This window comes from Hemitrygon akajei, chromosome 14 (assembly GCF_048418815.1).
Source record: "Hemitrygon akajei chromosome 14, sHemAka1.3, whole genome shotgun sequence".
NCBI classification, from domain to species: Eukaryota; Metazoa; Chordata; class Chondrichthyes; order Myliobatiformes; family Dasyatidae; genus Hemitrygon; species Hemitrygon akajei.
Genome location: NC_133137.1, coordinates 58155822 through 58181269, shown reverse-complemented (window position 1 = coordinate 58181269; position 25448 = coordinate 58155822). Strand labels below are relative to the sequence as shown.

At 37.9% G+C, this 25448-nt stretch overlaps 1 protein-coding gene across 4 annotated transcripts in view; it reads left to right on the top strand.

Annotated features, from left to right (window-relative positions):
* Positions 1-17687, top strand: part of aebp2 (AE binding protein 2) — an 87330-nt gene extending 69643 nt beyond the window's left edge. Inside the window, exons 7-9 of one of the 4 annotated variants that reach the window (XM_073066139.1) lie at positions 4911-5024; positions 13337-13426; positions 16300-17687. In XM_073066139.1, coding sequence (XP_072922240.1) covers positions 4911-5024; positions 13337-13388 — 166 coding nt within the window. In that variant the 3' untranslated portion in view covers positions 13389-13426; positions 16300-17687. Of the gene's footprint in view, positions 1-4382; positions 4482-4910; positions 5028-13336; positions 13427-16299 lie in introns of those variants that run through there. The other 3 variants (XR_012101409.1, XM_073066140.1, XR_012101408.1) reach the window with 3 other exon arrangements.
* The last annotated feature ends 7761 nt before the right edge of the window (positions 17688-25448 follow it).

Sequence of the window (25448 nt, the reverse complement as noted above, 5' to 3'; positions counted from 1 at the left end):
GGTTGGGCCATTTCTCTGTAATAGTTAAATTTAGTTGTTTTTCCAGAAACAAGAACAGTTCTCTTACTGTTGGTATAGAAAGCCTGTACATGTACAAGAGGGCAAAAACAGTGTACAGTTGGGAAATCCAAAGTAATTCTTGGAGTGGCATAAACTTTGATCTAGATACTTATTGAAATTGCTTAGTGAAGACCAAGAATGGAAAATTGTGAGAAAATCAATCTCTCCATCTTTATTTGCTTTCTTCTTGTAGGGTGTGATAGGTCTCAGACGTGAGGACTCAGTGATAGAATAGAATAGATCTTTTTTGTTGTTGCTCAAGACAATGAGATTGCAGTGCTGCTCCAGTCTGTGTAAAACAGATATTTACAATGCATGCAGTATGGCTTAATTAAAAAAAATTATGCAGTAGTCCATAACACACCAAGCCCATTGGCAAGCAGGGATATAGCATTATTCAGCTGCATAACAGCCCCCGGGAAGAAGCAGTTTCTCAGTCTCACTGTCTTGGCTAAGATGTTTCTGTGCCTCTTACCAGATGGCAGGAGATTGAACAGACAGTGTCTGAGATGGGATGGGTCTTTAATGATGTTACATGTGTGCTGTAGGCATTGGGAGCTGTAGATTGTCTCCAGATCCAATCATTGAGTCCCAGTGATGTGCTGAGTTGTACTAATCAGCCAATGGAGAGCTTTGTAATCTGTATTGCTGTAGCTAGAATACCACAAGGTCATTCCATATGCCAGTATGCTCTTTATCGCACATCGATAAATGTTGGCGAGCAATTATCTGGGGTAGATTATTAAGCTCATCGAGTAGTATAGTCACTATTGTGTGTTCTGTACTGTCGAGGTGTGTTGACGGACTGAGAGATCCTCGGTGATGTTCATCCCCAAAACCTTGAGACTGGAGATGTTTTCCACTATTTCATTTATTAATAGTGGGGCTACCTTCCTGAAGATAATTATCATTTCTTTTGTTGTCTTGATGTAGAGTGATGGTTGTGGTTCCTACATCAATTGGACCGTGTTTTAGCTCCTCCTCTCAATATGCAGATTCATTATTGTTTGTGATTAGGCCAGTCACAGTTGTTATCACCTGCAAGTTTGATAAGTCATGGGTGAAGAGTAGAGAAGTGGGCTCAGTACACATCCCTGCAGGGCACTGTGCTCAGGCTTAGAGGAGTTGATAGTTCTATCTACATACAATTAGTGAGGAAGTCCAAGATCCAATTATAGGTTGAAGATTGTGGAGCTTGAGCATCAGCTTGTTAAAGGCTGAGCTGTAATCAATGACAAGCATCCTGACATGGGTGTCTTCATGCTCCAGGTGTTCCAAGACAATATGAAGGGTGATAGAAGTGGCTTCTTCAGTTTAAATATTCGTCTTGTAGGCAAGCTGATGTGGATCCAAGGTAGCCGAGGTTATGTCCATGATGTGGGATATGACCAATCTTTCTAAGCACTTGACAACTATGGGAGTGAGTGCCATCGGTCTGCAGTCATTAAGATATGTTGCCGCTGACATTTTGGGGATTGGTATGATGGTTGTTGCTTTGACTCATGCCAGAACCATAGCCTGGGGCAGCAAGAAGTTGCAACTACCTGTCAACTTCTGCCAGCTGGTCAGCACTGTCCTCGTGGAACCATCCAGGTACACTATCTGATCCCACTACTTTGCGTATGTTTTATATTATGGAGTATATGCCTCACCTTATGTATGTTCAATGTCAGCGGTTTTCCTCTGTCTGATGTTAAGGCCCTCATCACTGGTTCCCTATTGTCCGTATGAAAGCGAATAAAGATTAGCTTTTCTGCTAGTTTGGCATTACTATACGCAGGAGAGTTTTCCTGTGTAATCTGAGATGGATCTGATGCCTTCTCAAACACATCAGGGATCAGTGGCGTTAAGAAGTGTGTCTCAATCTGTACTTTATGTCCAAGATTTGATCTGACCTTGCTGTATACTTTGGCATCACCAGATCTGTAAGCAGCACCACAAGCTTCGAGCAGGTTTGTTCCTCTCTGTTCCTCCATGGATTCTGGTTCAGGAATGCCTGAATGTTTTTGGTGACGATATTCTATGCAGAATTTGACGTAGTGCCTAACTGTGGCTGTATATTCCTCTAAAACTCAATGCCTGAGTCATGTGTAGCTGGTGTAGTAACAGACTCCCATCAGTGCTCTCAAAGCAATCTTGAAGACTGGTGGTGGTTTCCTCAGGCTGCACTATCATTGGTATCATTGGTTATCCTTCCTTACTTGGGATCAGAGTGTAAAAGACAATCCCAGGTGAGGGCATGGGAAGGGCCCTTGTAGGATAGAATTTGGGGAATATTGTTTTAAGGTTGACCTGATTAAAATCGCCAGCTACAATAAAGGCGCCATCTAGGTGAGCAGCCACTTGTTTAACAATAGCATTATGCAATTGAAGCTAACTTGGTGGTGGCCCGCTGAGGTATGCAAACTGCTGTAATATAAGCAACGGTGATTCTGTTGGTAGATGAAAGTGTCTGCACTTTTACCATTTGGTATTCCAGGTTGGGTCAGCAGTAACTTTCAATAAAGGCGCATTCCATTTTCCATTCATGCAAAGATGGCAAGGAAAGAATGGAAGGAATTGCATGTCCATGAACATCACTGGTTTCCTGGAGCAACAGGCTAGCTAGTTAATGTTACAAATTTATCAATGATCTTGTATTAATTACTTTTGAAGGGTGTGCATTTAGAAAACTGCTTAACGCATTCCAAACCATAGCTTAAACATGTCCACTTTTTGGATCTTGAGCAGTTTCCTGCTCTTCACTGCACTGTCCAGAAGCACAGTACAGCAGGTGCTCAAACTGCATTACAATGTGGTGTAAGAACAAGGCTCATCATTCCCCTCCCCTCCCCCAACATTCCAAAGAAACCATTTTTTATTATTTTATTTAGAGGTACAGCGTTGAGTTGCACCTTCTGTCCCTTCAAGCTGCAGTGCCCAGCAACTCCCCTTCCCGATTTAACCCTAGCCTAATCATGGGACGTTAACCTACTAATGGGTACAACTTCCGACTGTGGGAGGAAACCTGACCATCCAGAGAAAACCTACACATACCAAGAGAAAAACGTACAAATTCCTTACAGATGACGCTGGAATTGAACTTCAAATTCTGTCCTGAGCTGTAATAGCATTGCGTTAGCCACTACGCTACCATGGCGCTCACAAGTGCTACTTTTCCACTCTTCATCTCTGCCAGTACCACTTCTCTTGTGACATCTTGCTCTACAAAAGCATGTAATGAAACATCTTTTACTTTGTCCAGGAACCCAGCCACTTTCAGATGAAAGGACAGTTTAGATGTACCACTATCAAATTAGCCTAATGTGAATAATGCTTAATGTGTTCTATTTTACATTGAGGAAACCACATGCAGATGCAGGATTACTTTACAGGTCATCTCCATTCAGTTTGTAAGGATGATCAGCTTCCAGTTGTCTGTGGTTTTAGATGTCCATCACCTTCAACTCAGACCCCTCACTTTGGTTTTGTATGCTCTTCAGTGAAAATCAATATACAGAAGTTCAATGAAAATTACTTAACCACTTTCACTTGTGCTGCCACATGAACACCTGTGCTGCAGGAAGGATTACAGAGACATCAAGTGGCAGAATAAGGATACTGCCCATATGCCAGATCTAAAAGTTAAAGTACACTGTAGTTGAAGCTGCTGGTCTGGGTATCTGAATTGTTGTATTTTCTTGGGGGGTGGGGAGTGTTTTTCTTAACTGTTTAACTTTTTTAAAGACTTTTCATCCCTGTTCTTAACCACCAATCACAATCCATTTCCCACCCTAACCTTTATTGATTTATTGAGAACTGAATTAGTGACTGCATGTTAATCTTCCTTTTGTCCTCTGCCAGAACTGGGCAAACTTCTTTTAAATACACTGTACAAGCTACTTTTAAGTTGAAATCTTCTCATTAATGTTTGTGATGCTGAAACAAATTTGTAACAGTGAGGGATCAAAATAGTTTAGTCACTGTTCTCTGTGAAGGCCCAAGTTTAAATACTTTGAGCTGAATCTCCTTCTCAAGTCATTAAATCTGTGCCTTTAAGTTTGGATGCAGTAAACCAAGCTATTATTAAAATCTACCTCAATTTCCAATCAAGTGGTTAATATTTAAAACATAATTGAAAACCAGAGGTCCATACAGTCACCAGAATATAATACACTGTTTACTTTCAATAGCAAAGTCAATTTTTTAAAACTTTGAATTGCTTTCACAGCAAGCACTACAACTTTAAAACTTGTTTTAATCTTGTCTCTGAAATGCCTTTAAGTTAATTATTCCCAGTCAATGAATGTGAGGGGAATGTTTAAACTATATTTATTTTCCAGAATTCATGGTTAGCCCTCACAAGTATGGTGATGTCCAGTTCTATCTTGAAACCACTTCCTTTGACTCTGAGTGACTAGTCTGTGGAAATTACCAGAAAGGTAATAATTAAGAGTCAAGAAGCCCTTTCAGCCCGTCTATATTGGTGCTGCGGGAACTCAACAGGTCTGAAAACATCTGTGGGCACCGAGGGGTGGTTAACATTTCTAGTCAATACCATGCGCATCAGGACCCTATTTTGTGGTTGTGAACAGTTCCCACAAGGCTGACTTTAAACTTAACAGTTTTGCTTAACATTGACCTTGCATGATTTCGAAACACTGCTGAATAGCTGCAAAAGCTATGGTTAAATTTGACGGAAAGATGGAAGCCCTCAAAGCAAATAATAAAATAGGGGTCGTAGGCTGAGGTAAATCGCCAGCAGAACTGACATCTGATAACGCAGCTGAGGTGTTTTACTATGCATTTAGGCAAAGCTAATTTGTTGTGTAGTAATGTGTTTTGTAGTAATTGTTTGATTTCTTTTACAGTTTGCCTGATGTATGGGTGAATGAAAATGACAGATCTCAGCTAAGGACAAAAACAGTTCATTTATCAAAATTACCACAGGATGCTGCTTTACTACTTGACCCAAACATATACCGGTACGGTTGAAGTAACTTAAGCTACGCATCTAATTCATTGTACCTTCTATGATAAGCTTGTGTTCTTGGTGCAAATTGTGCCAATATATGTATTGCCTGAGGAGAACAGTAGTTCAGATAAACATCCCAATTTTCCGTTTCAAATTACTGTCTTCCCATCTCTTCAGTTTGTTTTGGATCATTTTCTAAAACCTGTAATCTGTTTGCCTGGTTAAAATGTGAGTACTTCATGAGAATTCATTCAATTTGCCTTAAGGGCACATCAGCAAATTTGTTTTCCATTTTCATAATCAGTGAAGATGATGTGGAGATATAATGAGGTTAAATGAACTAAAATCACCCTGATTTCAAGATCTATCATATTTGTATCCAGCGGAACATGCATTTCCTGTTTTGAAATGAGGTAGAAATTTGATTTTCTTCGAAATACGGGAGGATAAGGCTATGTGAAGCTTTTTTTTTGTTGGCTGAGTTTAGCTGGGAAAAAAATGCTGACTGACCCAAGTCCAGGAAATTTAAAAAATAAGGATTTCAAACATTTGGAAACATCCAGTGCCCCAAATTAAAGGTAGCAAATAATAATATAAACTTGCACTATTCACTTTACTGATTTAAGATTTGATTTAAGTTGCACCTGCTGCCATGTCCAACAGCCTCCAGCCCCCTTGGACTCCCCTCCTTTATCATAACTTATCCTTAATGTTTATGATTACTTATCTTAAACCTGCCGTGTCTCAATTGCACCTCTTGTCTTCTCCACCACCCTTTTGCAAACTGCGTTGAAGTTTTCTGCATTCTTTCCGCAATCCAGTGTGGGGGGGTTTTTTTTTGACACACACATTTCTGCAATATCCACCTGAAATTTATTTTGTGAAGCTGAAATGATAACTGGCTGCTATAATTATATATTGAGGTAGTGAATATAGGTATTTGAATATTGGCTACAGGCCTATAATATTTGAGTGGAGAACTTTGGAGGATTTGCGCTTAAAGGAATGGGCATTTATAAATGCTGTTTACGGCTTTTTGGACCTCTTTTACTATTTAAGTATATTTAGTTGAAAAACTTTGGAATTCATGCAGTTTGAAATTGGAAGGTTTGAGAATGTATTCACTATTTTCTGCAGTTATGATCAAACATGCACCAGTCAGTTGTCTTGTAGCTGGCACATCTTGCCATTGTTATACTCAGCATTTTAGCTTTCATTTCAAAAGAATTTCTTAAGTAAACTGACTATTGTTCTTCTGGAGTAAAGACATCAAATTTTAAAATTTACAATACATTTTTTCCCCACGGAAATGAGAGTAAAGCAACAAGACTGAATGGAAGCCTCTTTTATATGGACTTTGAAGGGAAGCCCAAAATTTATTGACATGAATTTATTGGTAGGCTGTCACCATGAAGTAAAGGGGCAGTCACAGGGCTGCTGGATAAGAAACTAGAGAACTTCAATGCAGCAGTAATAAAATAAAAGTAATAACCTATGAGATGCTGTATTATTTCTTGGAGAAAGATGGGTGGTGTCCTCTCATTTCAATAGTTAGTGGTCGTCCTTGTTTGGTGTTGATGACAAAGCTTTGGTTCATTTCTGTAATGTTTGAGAAATGTGCTGTGGCCAGAGTGCCAGCAATAGAGGGAGTGAATACCTTTTATGTAAAAGGAGTGCCAGTCAAGCAGACTACTTTGTCCAGGATGGGTTAAAACATGGTGTTGGAATAGCACTATTTGTCCAGACAAGGGGAGTGTATTCCATAACACTCCTGTCCTGTACCTTTTAATGGTGGAAAGTTGTTACAGAGTTATTTTGTAAGTTGATCAGAGCATACTTGGCCTTCAATCCGAAAAACAAAAGACTCGGTAGTGGAAAGGGAAACAGTTTCACAGAAGTGACCATTTATCTGACCTGGGAATGAGAAAAAAGTTTTAAATAGCAATGAGGATGAGAGATGGATAGATTTGAAGGAATATACCTGTTTGGTTGCTGTGGGGATAAGCTTTTAGTGAGCCCATTTGGTTTTTAGGTTAGTGAGAGGCCAAGGAAAAGGTCTGAGTAGGATGTAAAACTGCCTTTTTAGCTGCAGTTTGTCCCATTAAAGTTGCTGGTTAGTGCCTAGTCTTCCAAGTTGTGAATTTTGCTAGGGGATACCGTAGTTAACTGTAATGGTTTGATAAATTCTTTGAAAGTTGTTTATTTTTATTTGATTTGTAGCATCCCAAGACTAGTTGTGGGTAATATAATACTGCATGGGCCATAGTGATTCAGTATCTGAAGTTCTGCAAAGAACAGTATTCTTTATGGGGCTTGGTAGGATGGATCAGCACTTGCTGTTTCGCCTGACTGCCATGTTTGGAACCAGTCTCATCCACATGCATGAAAAAGTTGCCTCTCAGGCCCTTTTTAAATTCTCCACTCTTATTTAAAACCATGCCCTCTAGTTTTTTTTGTTCCTACTCCCTGGGGAGGGGGAACTCAAGAATTCTCCCTTTGTCTGTCCCTCATTATTTTATGAACTACTAAGGTCAAATTATTAAAAATAAAGCACAAGAAATTAATTTCGGAACAAAGTATTGGTACGTTTTAGTCGACGTCAGTGAACCCATTAAAGTGAATTTGGGTCATCCATCTTTTGCCATAGAGTAGCAGGACCTAGAGCTTTCAACTCAGCAGTTTATCCTTCACTTGGATTGATCCTTCAAGTGAAGGAGAATAATCTGCAGTCCATCTGATTTCTGAGGAACTGCTGACCAGAGAAGCTTGCATTTGTACTGCCTATAACCACCTGGCATAAACTATTGAAGGAGGTAAACAGATGATATCACATCCTTAAGATGCCTAGCACCTTGGTTGAATACTCCTTGTCCATGCCAATAAGCTACCAACAGAAAATGGTAAAGTAAGTAGCATTTAATATGACAATCTGCAGTGTGGTAAATAATAATTATAAATGATCTTCTGTCTTGAATTTTCACTTTGGCAAGTGCACTAATGATATTGTGAGGCTCAGGTACATAACATTATTGGAGGTTATTAGTAAATATTGCACTGGGTATTCGGTGCAATTACAAGTTTTTAGAATGCTGCCTTCTGGGTGCAGGTTCTTGATCTTTTTGATCATTAAAGTTCAAAGTGTAAATTTGAAGCACAGTGGAGGTAGAGGGGAGTAACTCATTGTTGCCATTTTTATTCTGCAGTCTGTTGAAGCGCAAAGTAATGGGATTATGCAGCTTTCAAAGTATTGGGGGGTGTCTAAGCAGATTCTAATGTATATTTCATTTCCTTCAACTGTTAACTTTACCATTTTGAGAAGTAAACATGTTTTACCAATGCCAATTGTTGAATGATTTAAGTTGACTATGTGGAGTAGTCCATGTTTCAAGCGTTACCTGGTAATGTTCTCCAATTTCTTCTGTGCTACATTAACCATTGCATTCATGCTGCTGAGCTCATCAATTTCATCAACTTTGTCTCCAACTTCCACCCTGATCTTAAATTCTCTCTCTCTCTCTCTCTCTCTCTCTCTCTGCTCCCCTCATAAACTACAGATTCCCACAGCTAATTTGACTGTACCTCTTCCCACCCGAACTCCTTTAAAAATGCTGTTCCCCTTTCTCAGTTCCTTCACCGTAGCTGCATTTGTTCCCAGGACAAGGCTTTTGCTTCCAGGACATAAGAGACACCCTCCTTCAAAGAACGGAGCTTCCTTTTCTCCACCATTGATGCTACCCTCATCCTCACTCCTCAATTTCGCAGGCATCCTTGCTCACCCCATCTTCCTGCTGTCTTTACAGGAATAGAGTTCCTCTTGTCCTTACCTGTCACCCCATGAGCCTCCGAATCAGGCTTAATGTCACCGGCATATGCCATGAAATTTGTTAGTGCAACAGTACAAAGCAATACATGATATAGAGAAAAAATAAATAGGTCAATTGCAGTAAGTATGTATTTATATTAAATAATTAAATTTAAAATGGTACTAAAACAGAAATAGTGTAAGAAAACAATAGTGAGGTAGTTTTCATGGGTTCAATGTCAATTTAGGAATTGGATGGCAGAGGGGAAGAACCTAACACATCTTTACCTCCTCCCCACCCCCACTCTCCACTCTCTGCAGGATAGGTTCCTCAGTGATTCCCTTGTCCATTCGTGTCTCCCCACTAATCTCCCTCGCAGAAATCCCTGCAAGCCAGAGATGCTATATCTGTCCATTCACCACCACCTTCACCTCCATTCAGAGACAAAGCAGACCTTCTAGGTGAGGTAACACTTCATCTTTTGGGGTTGTTTATTGTTTCCAGTGCTTGCGATGCGACCTCTATTGGTGATAGCTGGCATAAATTGGAGGACCGCTTTGTCTTCCAAAAGAGGAATTGCCTGGTGGCCATGTCGGTCCATGGCCTCCTCTTCTGCCATGATAAGGCCACTCTCATTTGTGTAAGGGACTTGTTGGGTATCACCTTTATATTAAAAAAAGTAACTGGTTCTGGGAGTCATGCCTGGATGTCAAATCTGCAATCCGAAAACATGCTCATAGAACCATAGACCATTATAGCACAGAAACCAGGCCCTTCAGCCCTTCTTGGCTATGCCAAACCATTTTTCTGCCTAGTCCCACTGACCTGCACCTAGACCATTTCCCTCCATGCCCCTCTTATCCATGTACCTGTTGAAGTTTTTCTTAAATGTTAAAAGTGAGCATGCATTTACCACTTCATCTGGCAGCTCATTCCACACTCCCACCACTCTGTGTGAAGAAACCCCCTCCCCCCCCCCCCCCCCCCCCAATGTTCCCTTTAAACTTTTCCCCCTTCACCTCATGGCTGAAATTGCTTGGTAGAAATAAGATTGGGCAGTGTTGGCATGGTGTATTTTGTGAAATAGGGAAAGAGCTTATGGCTAAATGCAAGCTGACTTGATTTGTGACTGAATTGTTTATGGCAATTTAAATTTGATCTTGTCCAGTCTACAGAGAGTAATGCTTAACTTCTGCTGGAAGTAAGAATGAGACCTGCACTGGTGTGATGCACTTTGGGGTTTTCCTTTGGTTGATTCTGAGATTATAATATGTGAGAAAGAATGCTTCCCTGGGAAAACAGATCCTTCACTGAGCCTTAGGATATGGTAAACCAAGCAAGCACTTGTAATATTTGAGCAAAATTCAAATGGTCATCTGAAAATATGGTCTTTGTTTTGCTAGATGGGTGTTGATAAAACCATACTGTCATATCTCATTTTTTCTTTAATTTGAGCACACTAGTAAATTAAACTGTGCCTAGTTTCCAAAATCATAAGCTACTGCGTGGATACAAGCAGAATGGAAAATGGTAGGTAGAGAATGTAATTGTATTTGCTTACTGAGTTGCACTTGCAAAACATTTTTACATTTTTTAAAAACTGACTTTGTCATAACTAGAAAATACTTTTAAAAACATTAGCAAAAACAGTGCTTAAAAATAAACTAGTAAAGAAAAAGAAAGCTGGCTGAAGTGGTAAATATTTTGTCATCCTAATATAGGGAAGGACATTGTCAAGTTGGAAAGGGTACAGAAGAGATTTTCCTCTGGGTTTGGGAGTCCAAACCTAGAAGGTGCAGATACAAGATAGAGCGGGCAGATTTAAAAGACACCTGAAGCATCTTCTTTCATACAGAGGATAGTGAGGATCTGGAATGAACAAATAGAGGAAGTGGTTGAACTGGATACAGTTGTAAAATTTGAGACATTTGGTTAGGTACCTTGAGGGTGACTGTCTTGAGTCCCAAGCACAGGCAACAGTTGGAAAGATGCTGTGGTTTGAGTGGATTAGTTTGGCTGTAAAGCCTCTTTCTCCTTGTTGTATTGCTTTCTTGTATTTCCCTTCATGAGAAGAGAAAACATTCCAGAAGAGTCTGTTGAGACGGCCCTTCAAATTGCTTCAGTGCTAGAATGCCCATCCACTGGCCAGTTGTTGATAACTTGTTGATCTTTCTCCCCACATTGTTTTTCCCTTCATAGCCTGACTGGCAAAGTACATACATTTGCCAACCCTACAATATCCGATGCCTGAATTTGTTCATGTCAAGGTTAGTGTCTTGGAACTAACTCGCAAAGGTAACCTTTTGGAATAGGGATGCTGCATAGGACTTGCGTTTCTTCCTAGTTGGTGCTTGGGTTTTTCCAACAGTCCTGGAATCCATTACTGGGAATTACAGTAATTTGTCTTGTATGAGTATCCTGATGGATTGTGGTTGAAATTTGGATTTGGCCAACTGAATGTTTCCTCAACATTGAATCTAAATGCGGTGGATTCAGGTCCACTTTCAGAGACTTGAGTACAAACAATCCAGGTTAGAAATCAAATGCACTTATGATGAAATGCTTCACAGTCAGAGGTACCATCTTTAAGTAATAGATCTGTTTCATCTGATGGTACAACCAAGGAGGAATACCTCAGCGATTTTTGTTATCCTGACAAACATATATCGAAAATCAACATCACTATAATCTGTTTGTGAAGACATTCTTGTTTACAGACCTTGTTCTGCACCTGTATTGGAAAATTCTTTGGGAACTCTTGGGTTGGAGAGATCTGAAATTCGGACACGTCTCAGGTTGGGCCTGAACCACGTAGGACAAGAAGAATATTCTTTTCAAAAACTGAGTTTTTGTAAATCTTTGACCAGAAGGCTGTGAAGGCTTAGTAGTTGAGTATTTTCAAGTCTGAGGTTGACGGATTTCTATAAGCTTGTTCGATTTGGCAATTAAGAGCAGCTTGGCTGGTGGATCAGCTGTGATCTTGTTGGCTGTTATGGCAATTTTGTAAATGTTTGAAAATGTACAGTGGCTCATTTTCCATTTTTAGTCTGCTCTGAGTTTTTAGCAAAGGTGGAGAGAAAAAAGACGTTCATATATCCATTATTTCAGGAAAGTGGTAGGCATGCTTTTTTAAAAAAAAAAATAGGCTGGTGTTATTAAGCCATACAGAAAGCACTTTCCTGAACGTTCAGAAAGTATAGAATGTTCTGGGGTATAGATGAAGTTTGCCATTTAAACTTTCGTTTTTTAAAGAAAAACTTATAGTCTGTCCACAAATGCTGATATTATGATCCTTGTATCTTTGTTTTTACTATTCCAGTTCTTGTTCCTGTTTTTAGAAAAATCCACTGATGCACCCCTGTGCATGTATATTATGCTAAAGCCAGTTGTGATGCCATGGTGCTTGTTACTTTTGCACCTCCTAACTCTTCAGCTGGTTGCACTGAATGAATTCAACAGTGTACCCATTTTGCTTCCCAAATTTCATTGAATTTTGCTAATTATACTGGAGAGTATTCAAAGATATGTGAATTTAAGATTTGCAATCAATGTATAATTATGCTAATTTATTATACCCTAACACCCTACCTTAAACATTTTGACTCCAAAAATCCCTTGACATTACATCTTTTTACGTTTTAAGTTTGACTTGCAGGAGGTAAACTTAAGTTATTAACCAAGGTGCGAACAGATCTGAGAAAACCAGTTTTCCCGTGCTGACTATTGATCATTGACATTCTATTATTCATTGTTGCTTTAAAACTGAGCTAATCAAATTTTCACAAATTTTTGTTAACCTTCAAGTGGTAGAAGCATGTTTTTTCTTTCCATCCTTCCCATATTTCCTTAATGTTTTAATGTTTTACTTGTAAACCTTTTACTGCTAATTAAATGTAAAATCAATTACCCACCTGTTTTGTTTTTTACCTTCTACTCAAAGAACTCTCCAAAGACTGGTGTTCATTCAATATAATGCAAAGATGTTTTTATCAGTGACACAATCACCCAACATTGATCTGGAAACACTGCAAAACAGACTTCTGAAAGATGAGCATGCTGGGCAACTTAGTACTCCTAGCATTTCTACTTGCTGTGTACGTAGAAGTTCATCATGAGCAGGGCATGTCACTTTAATAGCATCATTCTTGCTTGTCTCCTGCTTTACCCCTGTGATAGATAGGAACGTTCATTGCTTTATTTTAATATAGTTTCTGTGCACTTAAAATGCTGCATTTGTGCTTGATAGAAATGCTTTTGAGTTTTCTTAAAGCTTTTTATCAATAATTGCCTAAATCTGTCTTAAAAGACTTTTTAAGAATAATGCTACATTAGATTACGTAATCTTGAGATTTATTAAATGATATATATTGGCATCCTTTTAAGAGCCTGTTTTTTTCAGTGGGTCACAAATAGAATGAGGTCTTAATCACTGCAAATCAAATAGTACAATTTTGTGCTGCAGCAGTGTATTGTACTTCTGAATAATTCGGCTTTGAGCTGTTTTTACTTGTGCTGACAGGCCGACTGGCTTCCTACAACATTATGAACATGGCTCCATGGTTGACACATGACAACTAAACTTCATATAAGTCTAGAAGAAGCAGCACAGGTAGGGCTAAAATAAAACTCGATCTCATTCTACTAGTATTGTTACAAGTGTACCCAAAAGGCAGGTCACTTTTTTTACAGAGAAGTTCTGTTTTTAATCCTTAAAGTAGAAGTATTTTACAAAATTCCGTGTGTCACATAACAGCCTTCAGTGAATCGTAATATATAATTTTATCTATCCTTTGTTTGAATTTCCATTTGACCCTTTGTCACCCATAAATCGAAGTACAGGAAAATAACATCACAGTTTCAACAACATTAAAGAAAAGAAATTCAAAATGGACCCAAGCCACATCAACTTTGAGATTTTGGATTGCATTTATTGTTTTGCATAATGAAAACTTGTAGACTTGTAAGGCAGCCTATTTAATTATTTAAAAAAAAATTGTTTTTATTACTTGCAATTGAATAGCTTTTAGTGAAATAAATTCAAGGAAAGGAATATAAAAGCTGATCCTGGGCTCTGTTTTTTTGTTCATTGTTGAGGCTTAAAAAGTCTGTCATGCTGATGTACTGATTTGAAATCATTGAGTTTTTTGCTGTTTGTACTAAAAGGGGCAGAATGATAATTCTTTTAGACTATGGCAAATAGGTTCTTTATTAAGCGATCTGCCTTATTTTTTTGCACTACGTAGCAAAAGCTTGTTCTATAATACTCTTCTCCCTCTGCTAGAATCCTGTCTTGGCAGAAACACCAGAAAATAACAATACTGCAAGGTGAACCATGATCTTGATGGTGGCATTGTTTACCTAATTCTGCCCCTTCCAAACTTCAAGTAGCAAGGATTTGGTTTTGCCAATTTTACCTTTCCTTTTCTGTACCTGGTCCCTTTTGAAGGTCAAAAGATTTTAACATCAGTTGGCATAGATGTCAAATGTATAGTGGTTGGATACAGAAAATAGCTGCGAGGCAAATCAAATCTAAATTTAAATCTTATTAGGAATCTGAAATGTTAAAGAAAATGTATTTTGCTTGATTCAAGGTACTGGTTAGATACTGTCAGGTATAATTGAGACATTTGAATGAAAACATGCGATACAGATACAAAATGCTCGAAATATTCCAGGTGCTAGAAATTTGAAATTCTGATAGGGATCCTCAGCAAGGCAGTCAGTGTCTCTGAAGAGAGAAACAACATTTTCAGATTGATCGCCTTTTTCAGTACCTGTGAAAGATCATTGACTTAAAATGGTAGCTCTCTTTCTCCAGAAAAGCTGTTTGACTTGTGTGAGTATTTTGCTCTTCTGTGCGTTTTACTTTCACTAGAATTGCACCAAGATTAGTAAGAGTAGTTCATGAGGAGAGGTTTCCAAAACACAAAGCTTTTATTTCTTGATTGTTTTCTTCGCCCCCCCACCCTCCCAGTTTGGTGTTTTGAAATGAATTGATAATTGACGAATAACTTTTGCTGACCGAAGAAGTTGTTTCTGTTAAGGAAACATCAGAGCCAGGCCATTCAAGAGAGAATTTAGGAAACTTTCTCAAAACAAAGGTAGATGTCTTTACGTTTACTTTAGCTTAAAACCATAGTGTTTGCTGGATATGCTTCATGTATGGAGCAAAGCAGGTAGATGGAGTTAAGTATGGTCATGGTCTCATTGAAGAATAGGGCAAGTGTAAGGGGCCGAGTGACAGAACTTTTAACCAACTGTATATCTTGTGAGATGGGTATGCAGATCAAAGCTGATGTTTAAAGTACCTGCTGAAAATTATGTGCAATCTGAAGAGGCACATTTTGATCTTTTGCTTTTATTGCTTTATAATTTGCAGGATAACTAGATTAAATAGATTTAATTACTGTTTCTGAGCTGCAGTATTTTAAGGATAGAGTCTTCCTCCGAAAGGTTTAGAAGTTGTTAAATTCAAGGATGTCATTTCTGCCCCCCCCCCCCCCCCCCCCCCCCACCCAACTGGGAACAAGTTTGAATTTGATCAAGATCAGCACAAATAGTGCGCTTTGGCCAGACAATCGTATCCCTTTTTAAAAAGTTTTTTGTATGAAAACAACTGGTCCTTTTATGTTCGTCAGACCTTTTTTCCTCGAAGAAAATAAATAACTTTCTTCAGAAGAGACCACTACAATACAGTTCGATATTTCTGGTGTTGCATTTTGTTAATTAAAGGCTATTCATTATGAGCAGGAAACTGATTATTTAGGAGTCAGATGCACACTTGTACATTTTGGAAAGTGTGAGGAGCCCAGTAGCAATGTGGTCACTTTTGGCTTTTTCTGGAAGGGGTTTTGGGGGAAGTGGATTTAAATTTTAGTATTAAATATTCTTTCTGCATTTCTTTTCACCATTATTTTGCACATTTTCTACTTTGTGACACTACAACATGACGAACAAAATTCAACTTGTAAATTGTTAATTTTTTTTGTTACTGATCTGCAGATGTTTATGGCATAGATGAACATTTGAGGTTTTTTTGTCTTTACTGACCTTTTACTGGAGAAATCCAGTTCAATCCACTACATTGCTTTGTTCCTTCCTGATAACAGTATCTTCCATTGACTCAGGTGTTTAAAACACTATATTTTTAAATAAATGTAATTATCAACAACTTTGTAACAAAGCAGTCTATTGATAAAGGAACAAGTGTGCATCAGTAATCAATTTTAAGTATGGGAACAGCTTATCTAATAGTGTGTGTGTGTATATATATATATATATATATATATATATATATATATATATATATATATATATATATTTTAAAGAAAACAAACTGGCAGGTATTAAAATTTAAAATCAATTAAAAGTTTTACAATTATTTTCTGTTCCTGCAATAAGTGACTTTTTCTTCTGCAGTTCTTTGCTTTTTAAAATAACTTTTTTTTTCCCCTCCAATTTGCTCCACAACCCCTCCCACAGGACAATGCCACAGAAGAGGCTGAAAAGGAGGTAAGGTCAGATCCAGGAACCAAAATGGTGTTCAATTTAGCCGCCAAGACTGGGATAGAATATTGCACATTAGAATCAGTTGTTCCCCCAGTCTTAACTCGTTATTGTACTAAAAGCAGATTTTGGGAGAATGGATCTGAACCTTCAGTTGGGTTGGCACTCCACCCTTTTCAACGATACAATGGAAAAAAAACTACAGGGGATGCTTGACATCTATTGCGAGAAAGAGCAATGAGGAACTTTCTCCAGAGACGTTTGCTCGCTGCTTCAGGCTTTTAATCTCAATTCAGGATTTCAGTTTTCACAAGGGTTTCCAAACAAGAAACATGTAGCTCTTTGTTGAAATGCAGTCAACTTTTTTCCCTGGTTGTTACGTATGGAGAAATGCCTCAATGTAACTGGACGCACTGTATTGTTTTTGTTCTTTAATCTGTATCTTTCAAACATCTTGATGGTAAAAGGACACAAGTTTAAGATACATGAACATTTAAACTTGAAATCAGTCTTTAAAAATGGAACTGATCTCAGACATTGAAAATGGATTACTTTCTACCACCAATTTAGGATGCCAGTTTTCTGGGGGAGTAAAGGCTGGAATGTTTTAATTCAATGCACCAAAGCTTGCTGCATAGAAGATCTTAGAGTCAAAATTAACCAACTGTTTGCATAGTTGTTAATCTTCATGCTTATGTATACACATGAAAAGAGCCTGTATTTTTACTTGTACGAAAATGAGATTTCTAGAATATTCTGTAACATCCTAGACATAGTTTCAGAAGGCGTAAAGAGTTGCATATAGTTAATAGTAAATTGCCTGTAAATATTTCTGCAGATTTGTAATATATTTTTATACTTTAAAATGTACTGTAGATTTTAATTTTGGTTTATCTTTTAGGAGCATGGAAGCAAATCTTGAAATGTATATATTATGGTAGAACAAATGTTGAAGGATAATGTAATTCAATTGAACTGGCAGAATATCTGTTAACAAACCTTCCTTGGATCCCAGAAAAAATAGCACCTTTCCTAATTATAAGTATAAAGGGACATTTGGAGTTTGCTGCAAATGTCTAATACTACTGCTAATGTCTTAAAGTTTTGTTCAGGATATAATCAAAATGACTTGAATTGTGTCCTTAAACTGTACAGAAGGCTGGTTTTCATTGACAAATGCAGGCTTCTTTAAAAAGGCCTTCTGTAAAGGATCCTTGTTTCATTCAGTTGTCAGCCCTTCATGTAACGTATCTTCACCCGAGCACTTCATCTGTATCCACTGCTTTGTTCTGCGTCTAAATCAATGCCACTGCTTTATCAGCTATTTTTTTTATATAATAAAGTACCAACTGGAAGGTTTTGTATTTCCCGTTATCTTTAGTTGATGTGTAATTGTGTAATTTGAATCAAATAGTTACACTATTAAGTGAAAGCTGGTCAATTACAAACAATTGGAATGCACTTTATCCAATGACAGGAAGCTCTTAAACTGTGTTGGTCAATTTATGCTGTAGTATGTAGATTGTATTGAGCCCATGATGATCTCCCTCTACATTACATGGGAGTCTTTCTTGCATCCCCACCCATCTCTTTTAATCTTTCAGTGCAATTTATGTAAAAAAGGAGTAAGTATCTAATTTGTCTTCAAATGAATCAGTTACTTGCTGCAATTTTCCATTAACTGTTTCAAAGAATGAAGGTTTTTAAAAGTTAATATTTTGTTTATTTTATTTATCACATGCGTTGAAACATTCAGTGAATTGTGTTGTTTGCATTAATAACCAAGCCTGAGGATATGCTGTGGGGAGCAGCCTATGATCTTTAATCATATTATGCCCCTTTCAGCATTTTCATTTAGTATAAAAACAATTTTTATCAGTTTCAAAGACTAATGCAGATGAAGGCTTTGAGAGTCATTCATAATATCAACTAAAACATTATTCTACAGAGCATATGAATACATGTTTAGAGCATGTATTAATAAAAGTTATTTGCAGAATTATAGAATACATGAATGAAAGTGCTAGTAAGTTCATTGTTTAAATCAGGTAAGCTAATTTTTTAATGTAAATGGTTTACAACAGTTTCTCTATTTCTCTAATCTTGACCTTTGGCTGTTTTTAAATTTATTTGATTGTCATTTAGAAACAATGGAAGGGGTTTCTCATGTCAGAAGGCAATTAGAGCATTATGTAATCTGCAACTTAATACCGGTAGTTGGGTGAAGTTAAGGCCCACAAACATCTGGAGCTTTGAGCAGGCAGGGCACTGGGAACAATGAAACGTCAAAAAAAAAATTATAATCAGAAGAGAAGGGAGACACTAAACTGGACCACATTATATGTTAGTAACAACTTGGGTCTTACTAATTAAGTTTTGTAATTTGGATCTCCAATATTTTCAAAAGCACAATCTCTGAACTTACTTATATACCTTCTTGCTGAACCTATTATAGAAATGGACATTAAGTCAGTGGCAATCCTTGATTATTGGGTTTTAAAAAGTTTAACCATTTTCCATGTCCAGAAACTTTTATAGCAAATGGGAGTATCAATACTGTTACTGTTCACTCTTTTTGGCACAGTTAATAAAAATACTGATTTACTTGCTGTTTTGAGTTACTATTAAATACACCCTACGCTGTAGAGGAAGTTGTCAGAAGCTTTGTGTCTAACAACCTGTTTAAGATGAGCAACAAAGTAATAAAGGAAAATGTGGGATTTTTCAAGGTTGGATTGTAGGTGGGATTATACTGGGGAATGGTTTCAACTGATTGGCAAATGTTCAACATACTAGACTGGTATGATGTAAATATCTTTTGAGAGGAATCATCAATTTTCTGGGTCTATTGGAAGGTTTGAACAAAATTTAGAAAACTTTGAAACTTAAAAGGACCAAACAAAAACTAAACACTAGATGACTAACAAATGTGTTAAGTGTGTTGGTACTGAACTCTGACATCTTGTGTTTTAAATGTTTCATCAGAGCTTAAGTAGCTCCAGTAATTTATACTTTCATGAGGCAATCAGATATTAGTTCTTTAGATGGTGCTTAAGGGAAAATGTGCTTAACCAAATTGCCATGCATAGATAACTTTCCCTCACCTATATGGCTTCAGGTCTCCTTCCCCACCCACCCACCACCATCTGGCATTTCTTCCCCAAGCCCCTGCCTCTCTCCTCCCCCCCCCCCCCCTTTTACTTTCTGGTACTGAATGTTGACTGTTTATTTCCATAGATGCTGCTTGACCAGCTGAGTTCCTCCAGCATTTTGTGTGTTACTCTGGATTAACAGCATCTGCAGAATCTCCTTTGTTTATGCCACACGTAAATGTCAGGTGCCTGTTCATAGTTTCCAAGCAACACACAGTGGCCAATTCATCAATTTTTTTTTTTTGCCAGTCTTTGAAATAGGATCAATGTTTGCAGAGGTACTAGATTACTGCAGATTTTTACTGTACCTTAGAATGTTGAGCCTGATATCCATACAATATCACAGAAACAGCTAAGCATATTTTTCTCCTAACACTACCTGAGAAGATCAATATTTGCTACATTCCCAAGGTAATTGATTATTGGAACCTTTAATATTTTGCAAATTCAGCCGACCCTAACCCAAAGGGCCATAATTTTCTGCACTAGTTAGTAAAATGCCCATGAGATTAGGGCTAAAAAGGTTGTATTAACTAGTGAAGAGCTTTGAATGTGAAGTGATAGAAATTCTAAATGCTAACATAAATACTGAGATCTGAATTGGTCATGTGCACACTCGTACTTTCTGATTCTGCTGACTGGGCAACATTGTATGGTTGGGTAATATTTTAAAATAGGTGTTAGTATACACTGGGAGAACCATGGTTGTTTAATAGCTATTTAAGTTAAATGAATTCTGCGTAGCATTGAGATAAATGTATTTTAGAAAAATGCTGCTCAGTTATTTGTGATATTTGTCCAACATTTTATGCAAATAGCCCAGCTCCACTCTACATTTGGAGTTGTACTCCCTGATGTTAGTAAGAGTTTAGCTGGCAAGGTTGATGCCAGATGAGAAAGTGTTGCTGAGCTTCGGTTGATAAGTATTTTTTTTTAAAATCAGTACTACTTATATTTTGGGAAAACTAATAATTGGTGATTCAATGGGAGTGAGGCCTCAGTGGGTAAGTCCTTTTTACATCCTCACTTTATTTTTAAAAAATCCATTTTCAGCAAGGGTTATAAAAATGTTTTGATTGCTTGTTGAGGTAACATTTAAATTGGATGTCATAATTGTCTCAGAATCCGGTTTATCACTGGCATGTGATGTGAAATTTGTTAATTTAGCAACAGCAGTTCAATGCAATACATAATCTAGATGGAAAAAACAAAAAAAAACTAAATAAATTACAGTATAGGTATATTGAATAGATTAAAAATTTTTGCAAAAGAACAGAAATATATTTTAAAATGAGGTAGTGTCCAAGGGTTCAATGTCCATTTAGGAATCGGGTGGCAGAGGGGAAGAAGCTGTTCCTGAATCACTGAGTGTGTGCCTTCAGGCTTCTGTACCTCCTACCTGATGGCAACAGTGAGAAAAGGGCATGTCCTGGGTGCTAGAGGTCCTTAATAATGGATGCCGCCTTTCTGAGACACCTCTCCTTGAAGATGTCCTGGGTACTTTGTAGGCTAGTACCCAAGATGGAGCCAATTAAATTTACAACCTTCTGCAGCTTCGTTTGGTCCTGTGCAGTAGCCCCCCTTTCTCTCCACCCCCCCCCCCCCCACCACCATAGCAGACAGTGATGCAGCCTGTCAAGAATACTTTCCACGGTACAGTTATAGAAGTTTTTGAGTATTTCTTGACACACCAAATCTCTTCAAACTCCTAATGAAGTATAGCTGCTGTCTTGCCTTCTTTATGACTGCATGGATATGTTGGGACCAGGTTAGATCCTCAGACATCTTGACACCCAGGAATTTGAAACTGCTCACTCTCTCCACTTACCCTCTGAGGATTGGTTTGTGTTCCTTCATCTTACCCTTGCAGAAGTCCATAATCAGCTCGTTTTCTGTCTTTATCATGTTTTTTGTAAATGTCACCTGAGAGCTAAATATCAGCCTTTTTTAAAATAAAAGCAATAAAGTTATCCATGAGATTGTAATGAGACCAAGACAACCTGTTGAGAGATGAGTTGGTTTCAAAATCTCTTGTAAAAGGTAGTCCCTAGGATGTAGCAGAACTCATTCAGTGAATTAATCCAGACATTAGTGTTCTGCAGTGTGTACTGAGGTTTGAACATGTAGCTTGTCAATTTGGACAAATGGACTGTCAACTTCACTGATCCATTTCTCCTGACACTGAGATAAAAGCCCTTGGGCTGCTTGAATACAATTTATGTTCTATTCTCCCACCACTTTAAAAAGATGTGAAATATCCAAGCCTCACTTTTTCCTCCCTTCTGTAAAGCAGACAATTTTGAATTATTCAGTATCATTTATTGCTTTGCTTCCCATTCTGGATTTCCATATATTTACACTTTAAAACAAGTGTGTAGAGTTGTAATTTGGGAGGTCAAATACAGTGGAAGAACATACACTAAATGGGGTTTCCTTTAGCATTGATGTAATGGTATAAGTCTATAGTTCTCTGAAAGTGGTGACAGAAGTGGATAGAGTGATAAAGAAAATGCACAGCATGCTCCTCATTCATTGGTAGGGGTATTGAGGAAACGTGTGAAGTAAGTTTTACTGCACTTCCAAGGGAAGTGGTAGAAACATAACAACAATAAAGAGGCATATAGACAGGCATGAATGGGTAGAGATTAAGGGTATATAAGCTATTTGGAGGCAAATGGTATTTGATTTCCACAGTCTACGTTGTCCAAGGAGCCTGTTCCTGACAGGATTCCATGTTCTGTGATTTGTAAAGCCATTTCTGTTTCCATAGATCTTCATGCTTACCTGAGGCAGAATAAAGGACAAAGTGAGGAGAAAACATAGAGCATTGTGTGATCTTTTCAGATCCTATGTGTAAGTAAATGGAACATTCCTTATTTGAGGCTATTTGGAAGACTGACAAACAACCAACGTGTAAAAGTAAACAATATTCAAATAAAAATAATACTGAGAATGGATTATAAAGAATCCTTGAAAATGTGTGTGTGGGTCATAAAATCAGTCCAGTGTAGTATTCAGTGAAATTATCCACCATTGTACTGGTACTGGACTACTTTGCTGCTTCAGGTGCCTGATGGTTTTAGAGTGATGACTGTTACTAAAGCTGGTGGTGTGGGACCTAAGGGTTCTGTATAACTCCTGCCTGATGATAGAAAAAAGAGTGCATGGCCTGGATGGTGGGTGTCTTTGATCAAGTATGCTGCTTTCTTATTGCCACATTGCATGAAAAGGTGCTCAGTAGTGGGGAGGGCTGTGAGGACTGGGCAGTGTCCACTGCTTCCTGTAGCCTTTTCCATTTCTGGAGATTGATTCCATGCGAAGCCATGATGCAACCAGTTAATACGTTGTCCATGTGCGTCTATAGAAGTTTGTCTCATGGACCTCTGGATTCTTCCTCCTGTAATCAATAATCAGCATTTAGTTTTCCTAATGTGGAGTGCGAGCATATTGCTGTGGCACCACTCAACCTTTTTTTAATTTCCCCCTTGTATGCTGATTTGTTACTACCTTGAACAATTTTGGAAAATTCTGGCATGACTTTGTGTTCTTATAGAATAATGAGAGCTGTGTTCTATTTCTGCATTGGTTAATGCAAGTTTGGTTTAATGCTCACCAGAAAAGAGAGAAATTTCTCCCTATAATAGCGAACAATGGAATCTGAGATGTATATGTAGAATAATAAGCTGAGCCTTATGACTGCACCAGTGACTTGGGCAGGTCCTTATTTGAATACAGCAGGGAACTGAGTTGTATGTAACTGCATTGTGAGAGCTGCAAATAAAATGGATGCGCAGGGTAGTGAATATTTGGTTCCTAAGTGATTGTAATCAAATATCTTGCATAATGTTTTCAGAGATCAGTAGCATTCTGCTGCAACTTGTGAAATGTAATTCCTTCCTGCTTCACAGTGGGCTGCCTTCACCCTGACATAAAGCATGGCTTTGCAACAACAATAAGAAGAATTATTTCTCAAAAGCAATTATTCCTGGCAAAGTGCCTTTTGTAATTATACACTTTTCAGTGCCTTCTATATGACCTAAAGTTAACTGCATATAAATTGTTTGTTGAATCATTGTGGTGGAGAATATTGAATCTGAGGCAGTAACTTGTGGTAGCATTAATTCAATAATGCTGTCAATTTGTCAATGGGGCAGTCATTTACTACTGTGGCAAAACAACCTTGACAGCATTTGAAAGAGCTGTATTCTATAGTTGGAAGACCTTGAGTTGCCTCCCCCCCCCCCCCAGCTTTGCTGGGACTGTGGTGTGAAGAAAGAAAGCCTTGTCCTTTGATGCTTTACTGGTCATGCACAAACTGATGTGCATCATTCCTGATGGCCATAAATGTTTAATCATTTCAGACCCCACACTCCAGATGCTTGCTTTCTTTCTAGTCCCAAGAGCCTGAGGAGATTTGCCTTCGCAGTTCTAGGTCACTCACAGTAAAGCTACAGCAATCTGTTATAGAAGGGCTTCATGACATCAAAACATCAGTATTTCATTTCTTCCTTAATGCAAAACTGGATTATTGGGTCCCATAGAGATGCCATTAATTTCATCAGTTTATTCCTTATATTTTACAGTAGCATTTGTGTTCCAAGTCTTTTTCCCATAAGAAAAATTCAGTGACAGAAGATGTATTTAATAATTGCCAAACAGTTTCATATTGAAAGTGATTGAAGTGAAAGCACAATATGCTGGCATGCTGTTAAATTGCTGATTGACATCTTGTAGGTTGTGCCCTTTACGTTCTGAATTATTGAAGACTTCTTAACAACTAAGAAATGTAATGGAACAGATGATGGTGTTGCAAGCATTAGTATCTCAAAGCTCCAGGTTTGCTTAGTCTGGTTTCTTTAAAAGCTGCTGCGACTGGGAATTCCACAAACGCTGCCTGATTGCTGAATGGATTTATAAACTTGTAATGTAAAGATTAGAAACTGAATGACAACACACATATTTTAAGTGTTAGTTCTAAGCCCCCCTCTGACTGTTTTGTATTGTTCAAAACTATCCATTTTAGGCAAATCATGAAGGATTAGTGTGTGGATTTATCAAAATTATTTTACTTAGCACAAATTGTTTTGCTAGGTATTTTGTTTAAATTCAAATGTATTAATTACTGCATATTATATCTTAAACAATAGCGCTGAGGGTGAGTCATTTAGTTACAAATTGCACGATAATCAAATTTATTTTGCAAATATTGAGATTTGAAACACCTGGATGCATAAATTCAGGTCAATTTCCTACAGTTGTCCAGTTCAACTCTTGTGTCAACTCTTTAAACCTACTCCAAGGTCAATCTAACCCTTTACTCCCGCATAGCCTTCCATGCTTCCTTCATTGATGTGCCTATTTAAGAGTCTAAATATCCTTAATGTGTATGGTCTCTACCACTACCCTCAGCAGTCTGTTCCAAGCACTTGCCACTCTATTTTTTAAAAACAGAACAATTGTGAGATTCCCTCTTCTTCCCCACCACCCCCATACTTTCTTCCATTCACCTTAAAAATATATCCTCTCATATTAGCTCCAGTGAAAAGAAGCTGTTGTCTGCTTTATCTATGCCTCTTATCATTTTATATATCTTTAAGTCTGCTTTCATCCTCCTCTGCTCCACAGCCAAGTGTTTCTGTGATCTGATGCCCCCAACTTTCTGAAAAATCCTACAGTGGGGATCCTTGTCTCAAATACCTTGCTAAAAATTCACCTCTACCTTCATTCTTTTTTTTTGTCACTTCCTCAAAAATCAATCGGGCTCATAAGACATGACTCCTGATTATCCTTAATTATGCTGTGCTTCTCCAAATGGTCATAAATCCTATCTCTAACAATCCTCTTCAATAGTTCAGCCACTACTGATGTAAGACTCACAGGTCTATAACTCCCAGGATTATCCTCATAACCTTTCTTGAACAATGGAATATCATTTCACTCCTTTGATCTTCTGGTACTACTCCTGTGCCACTG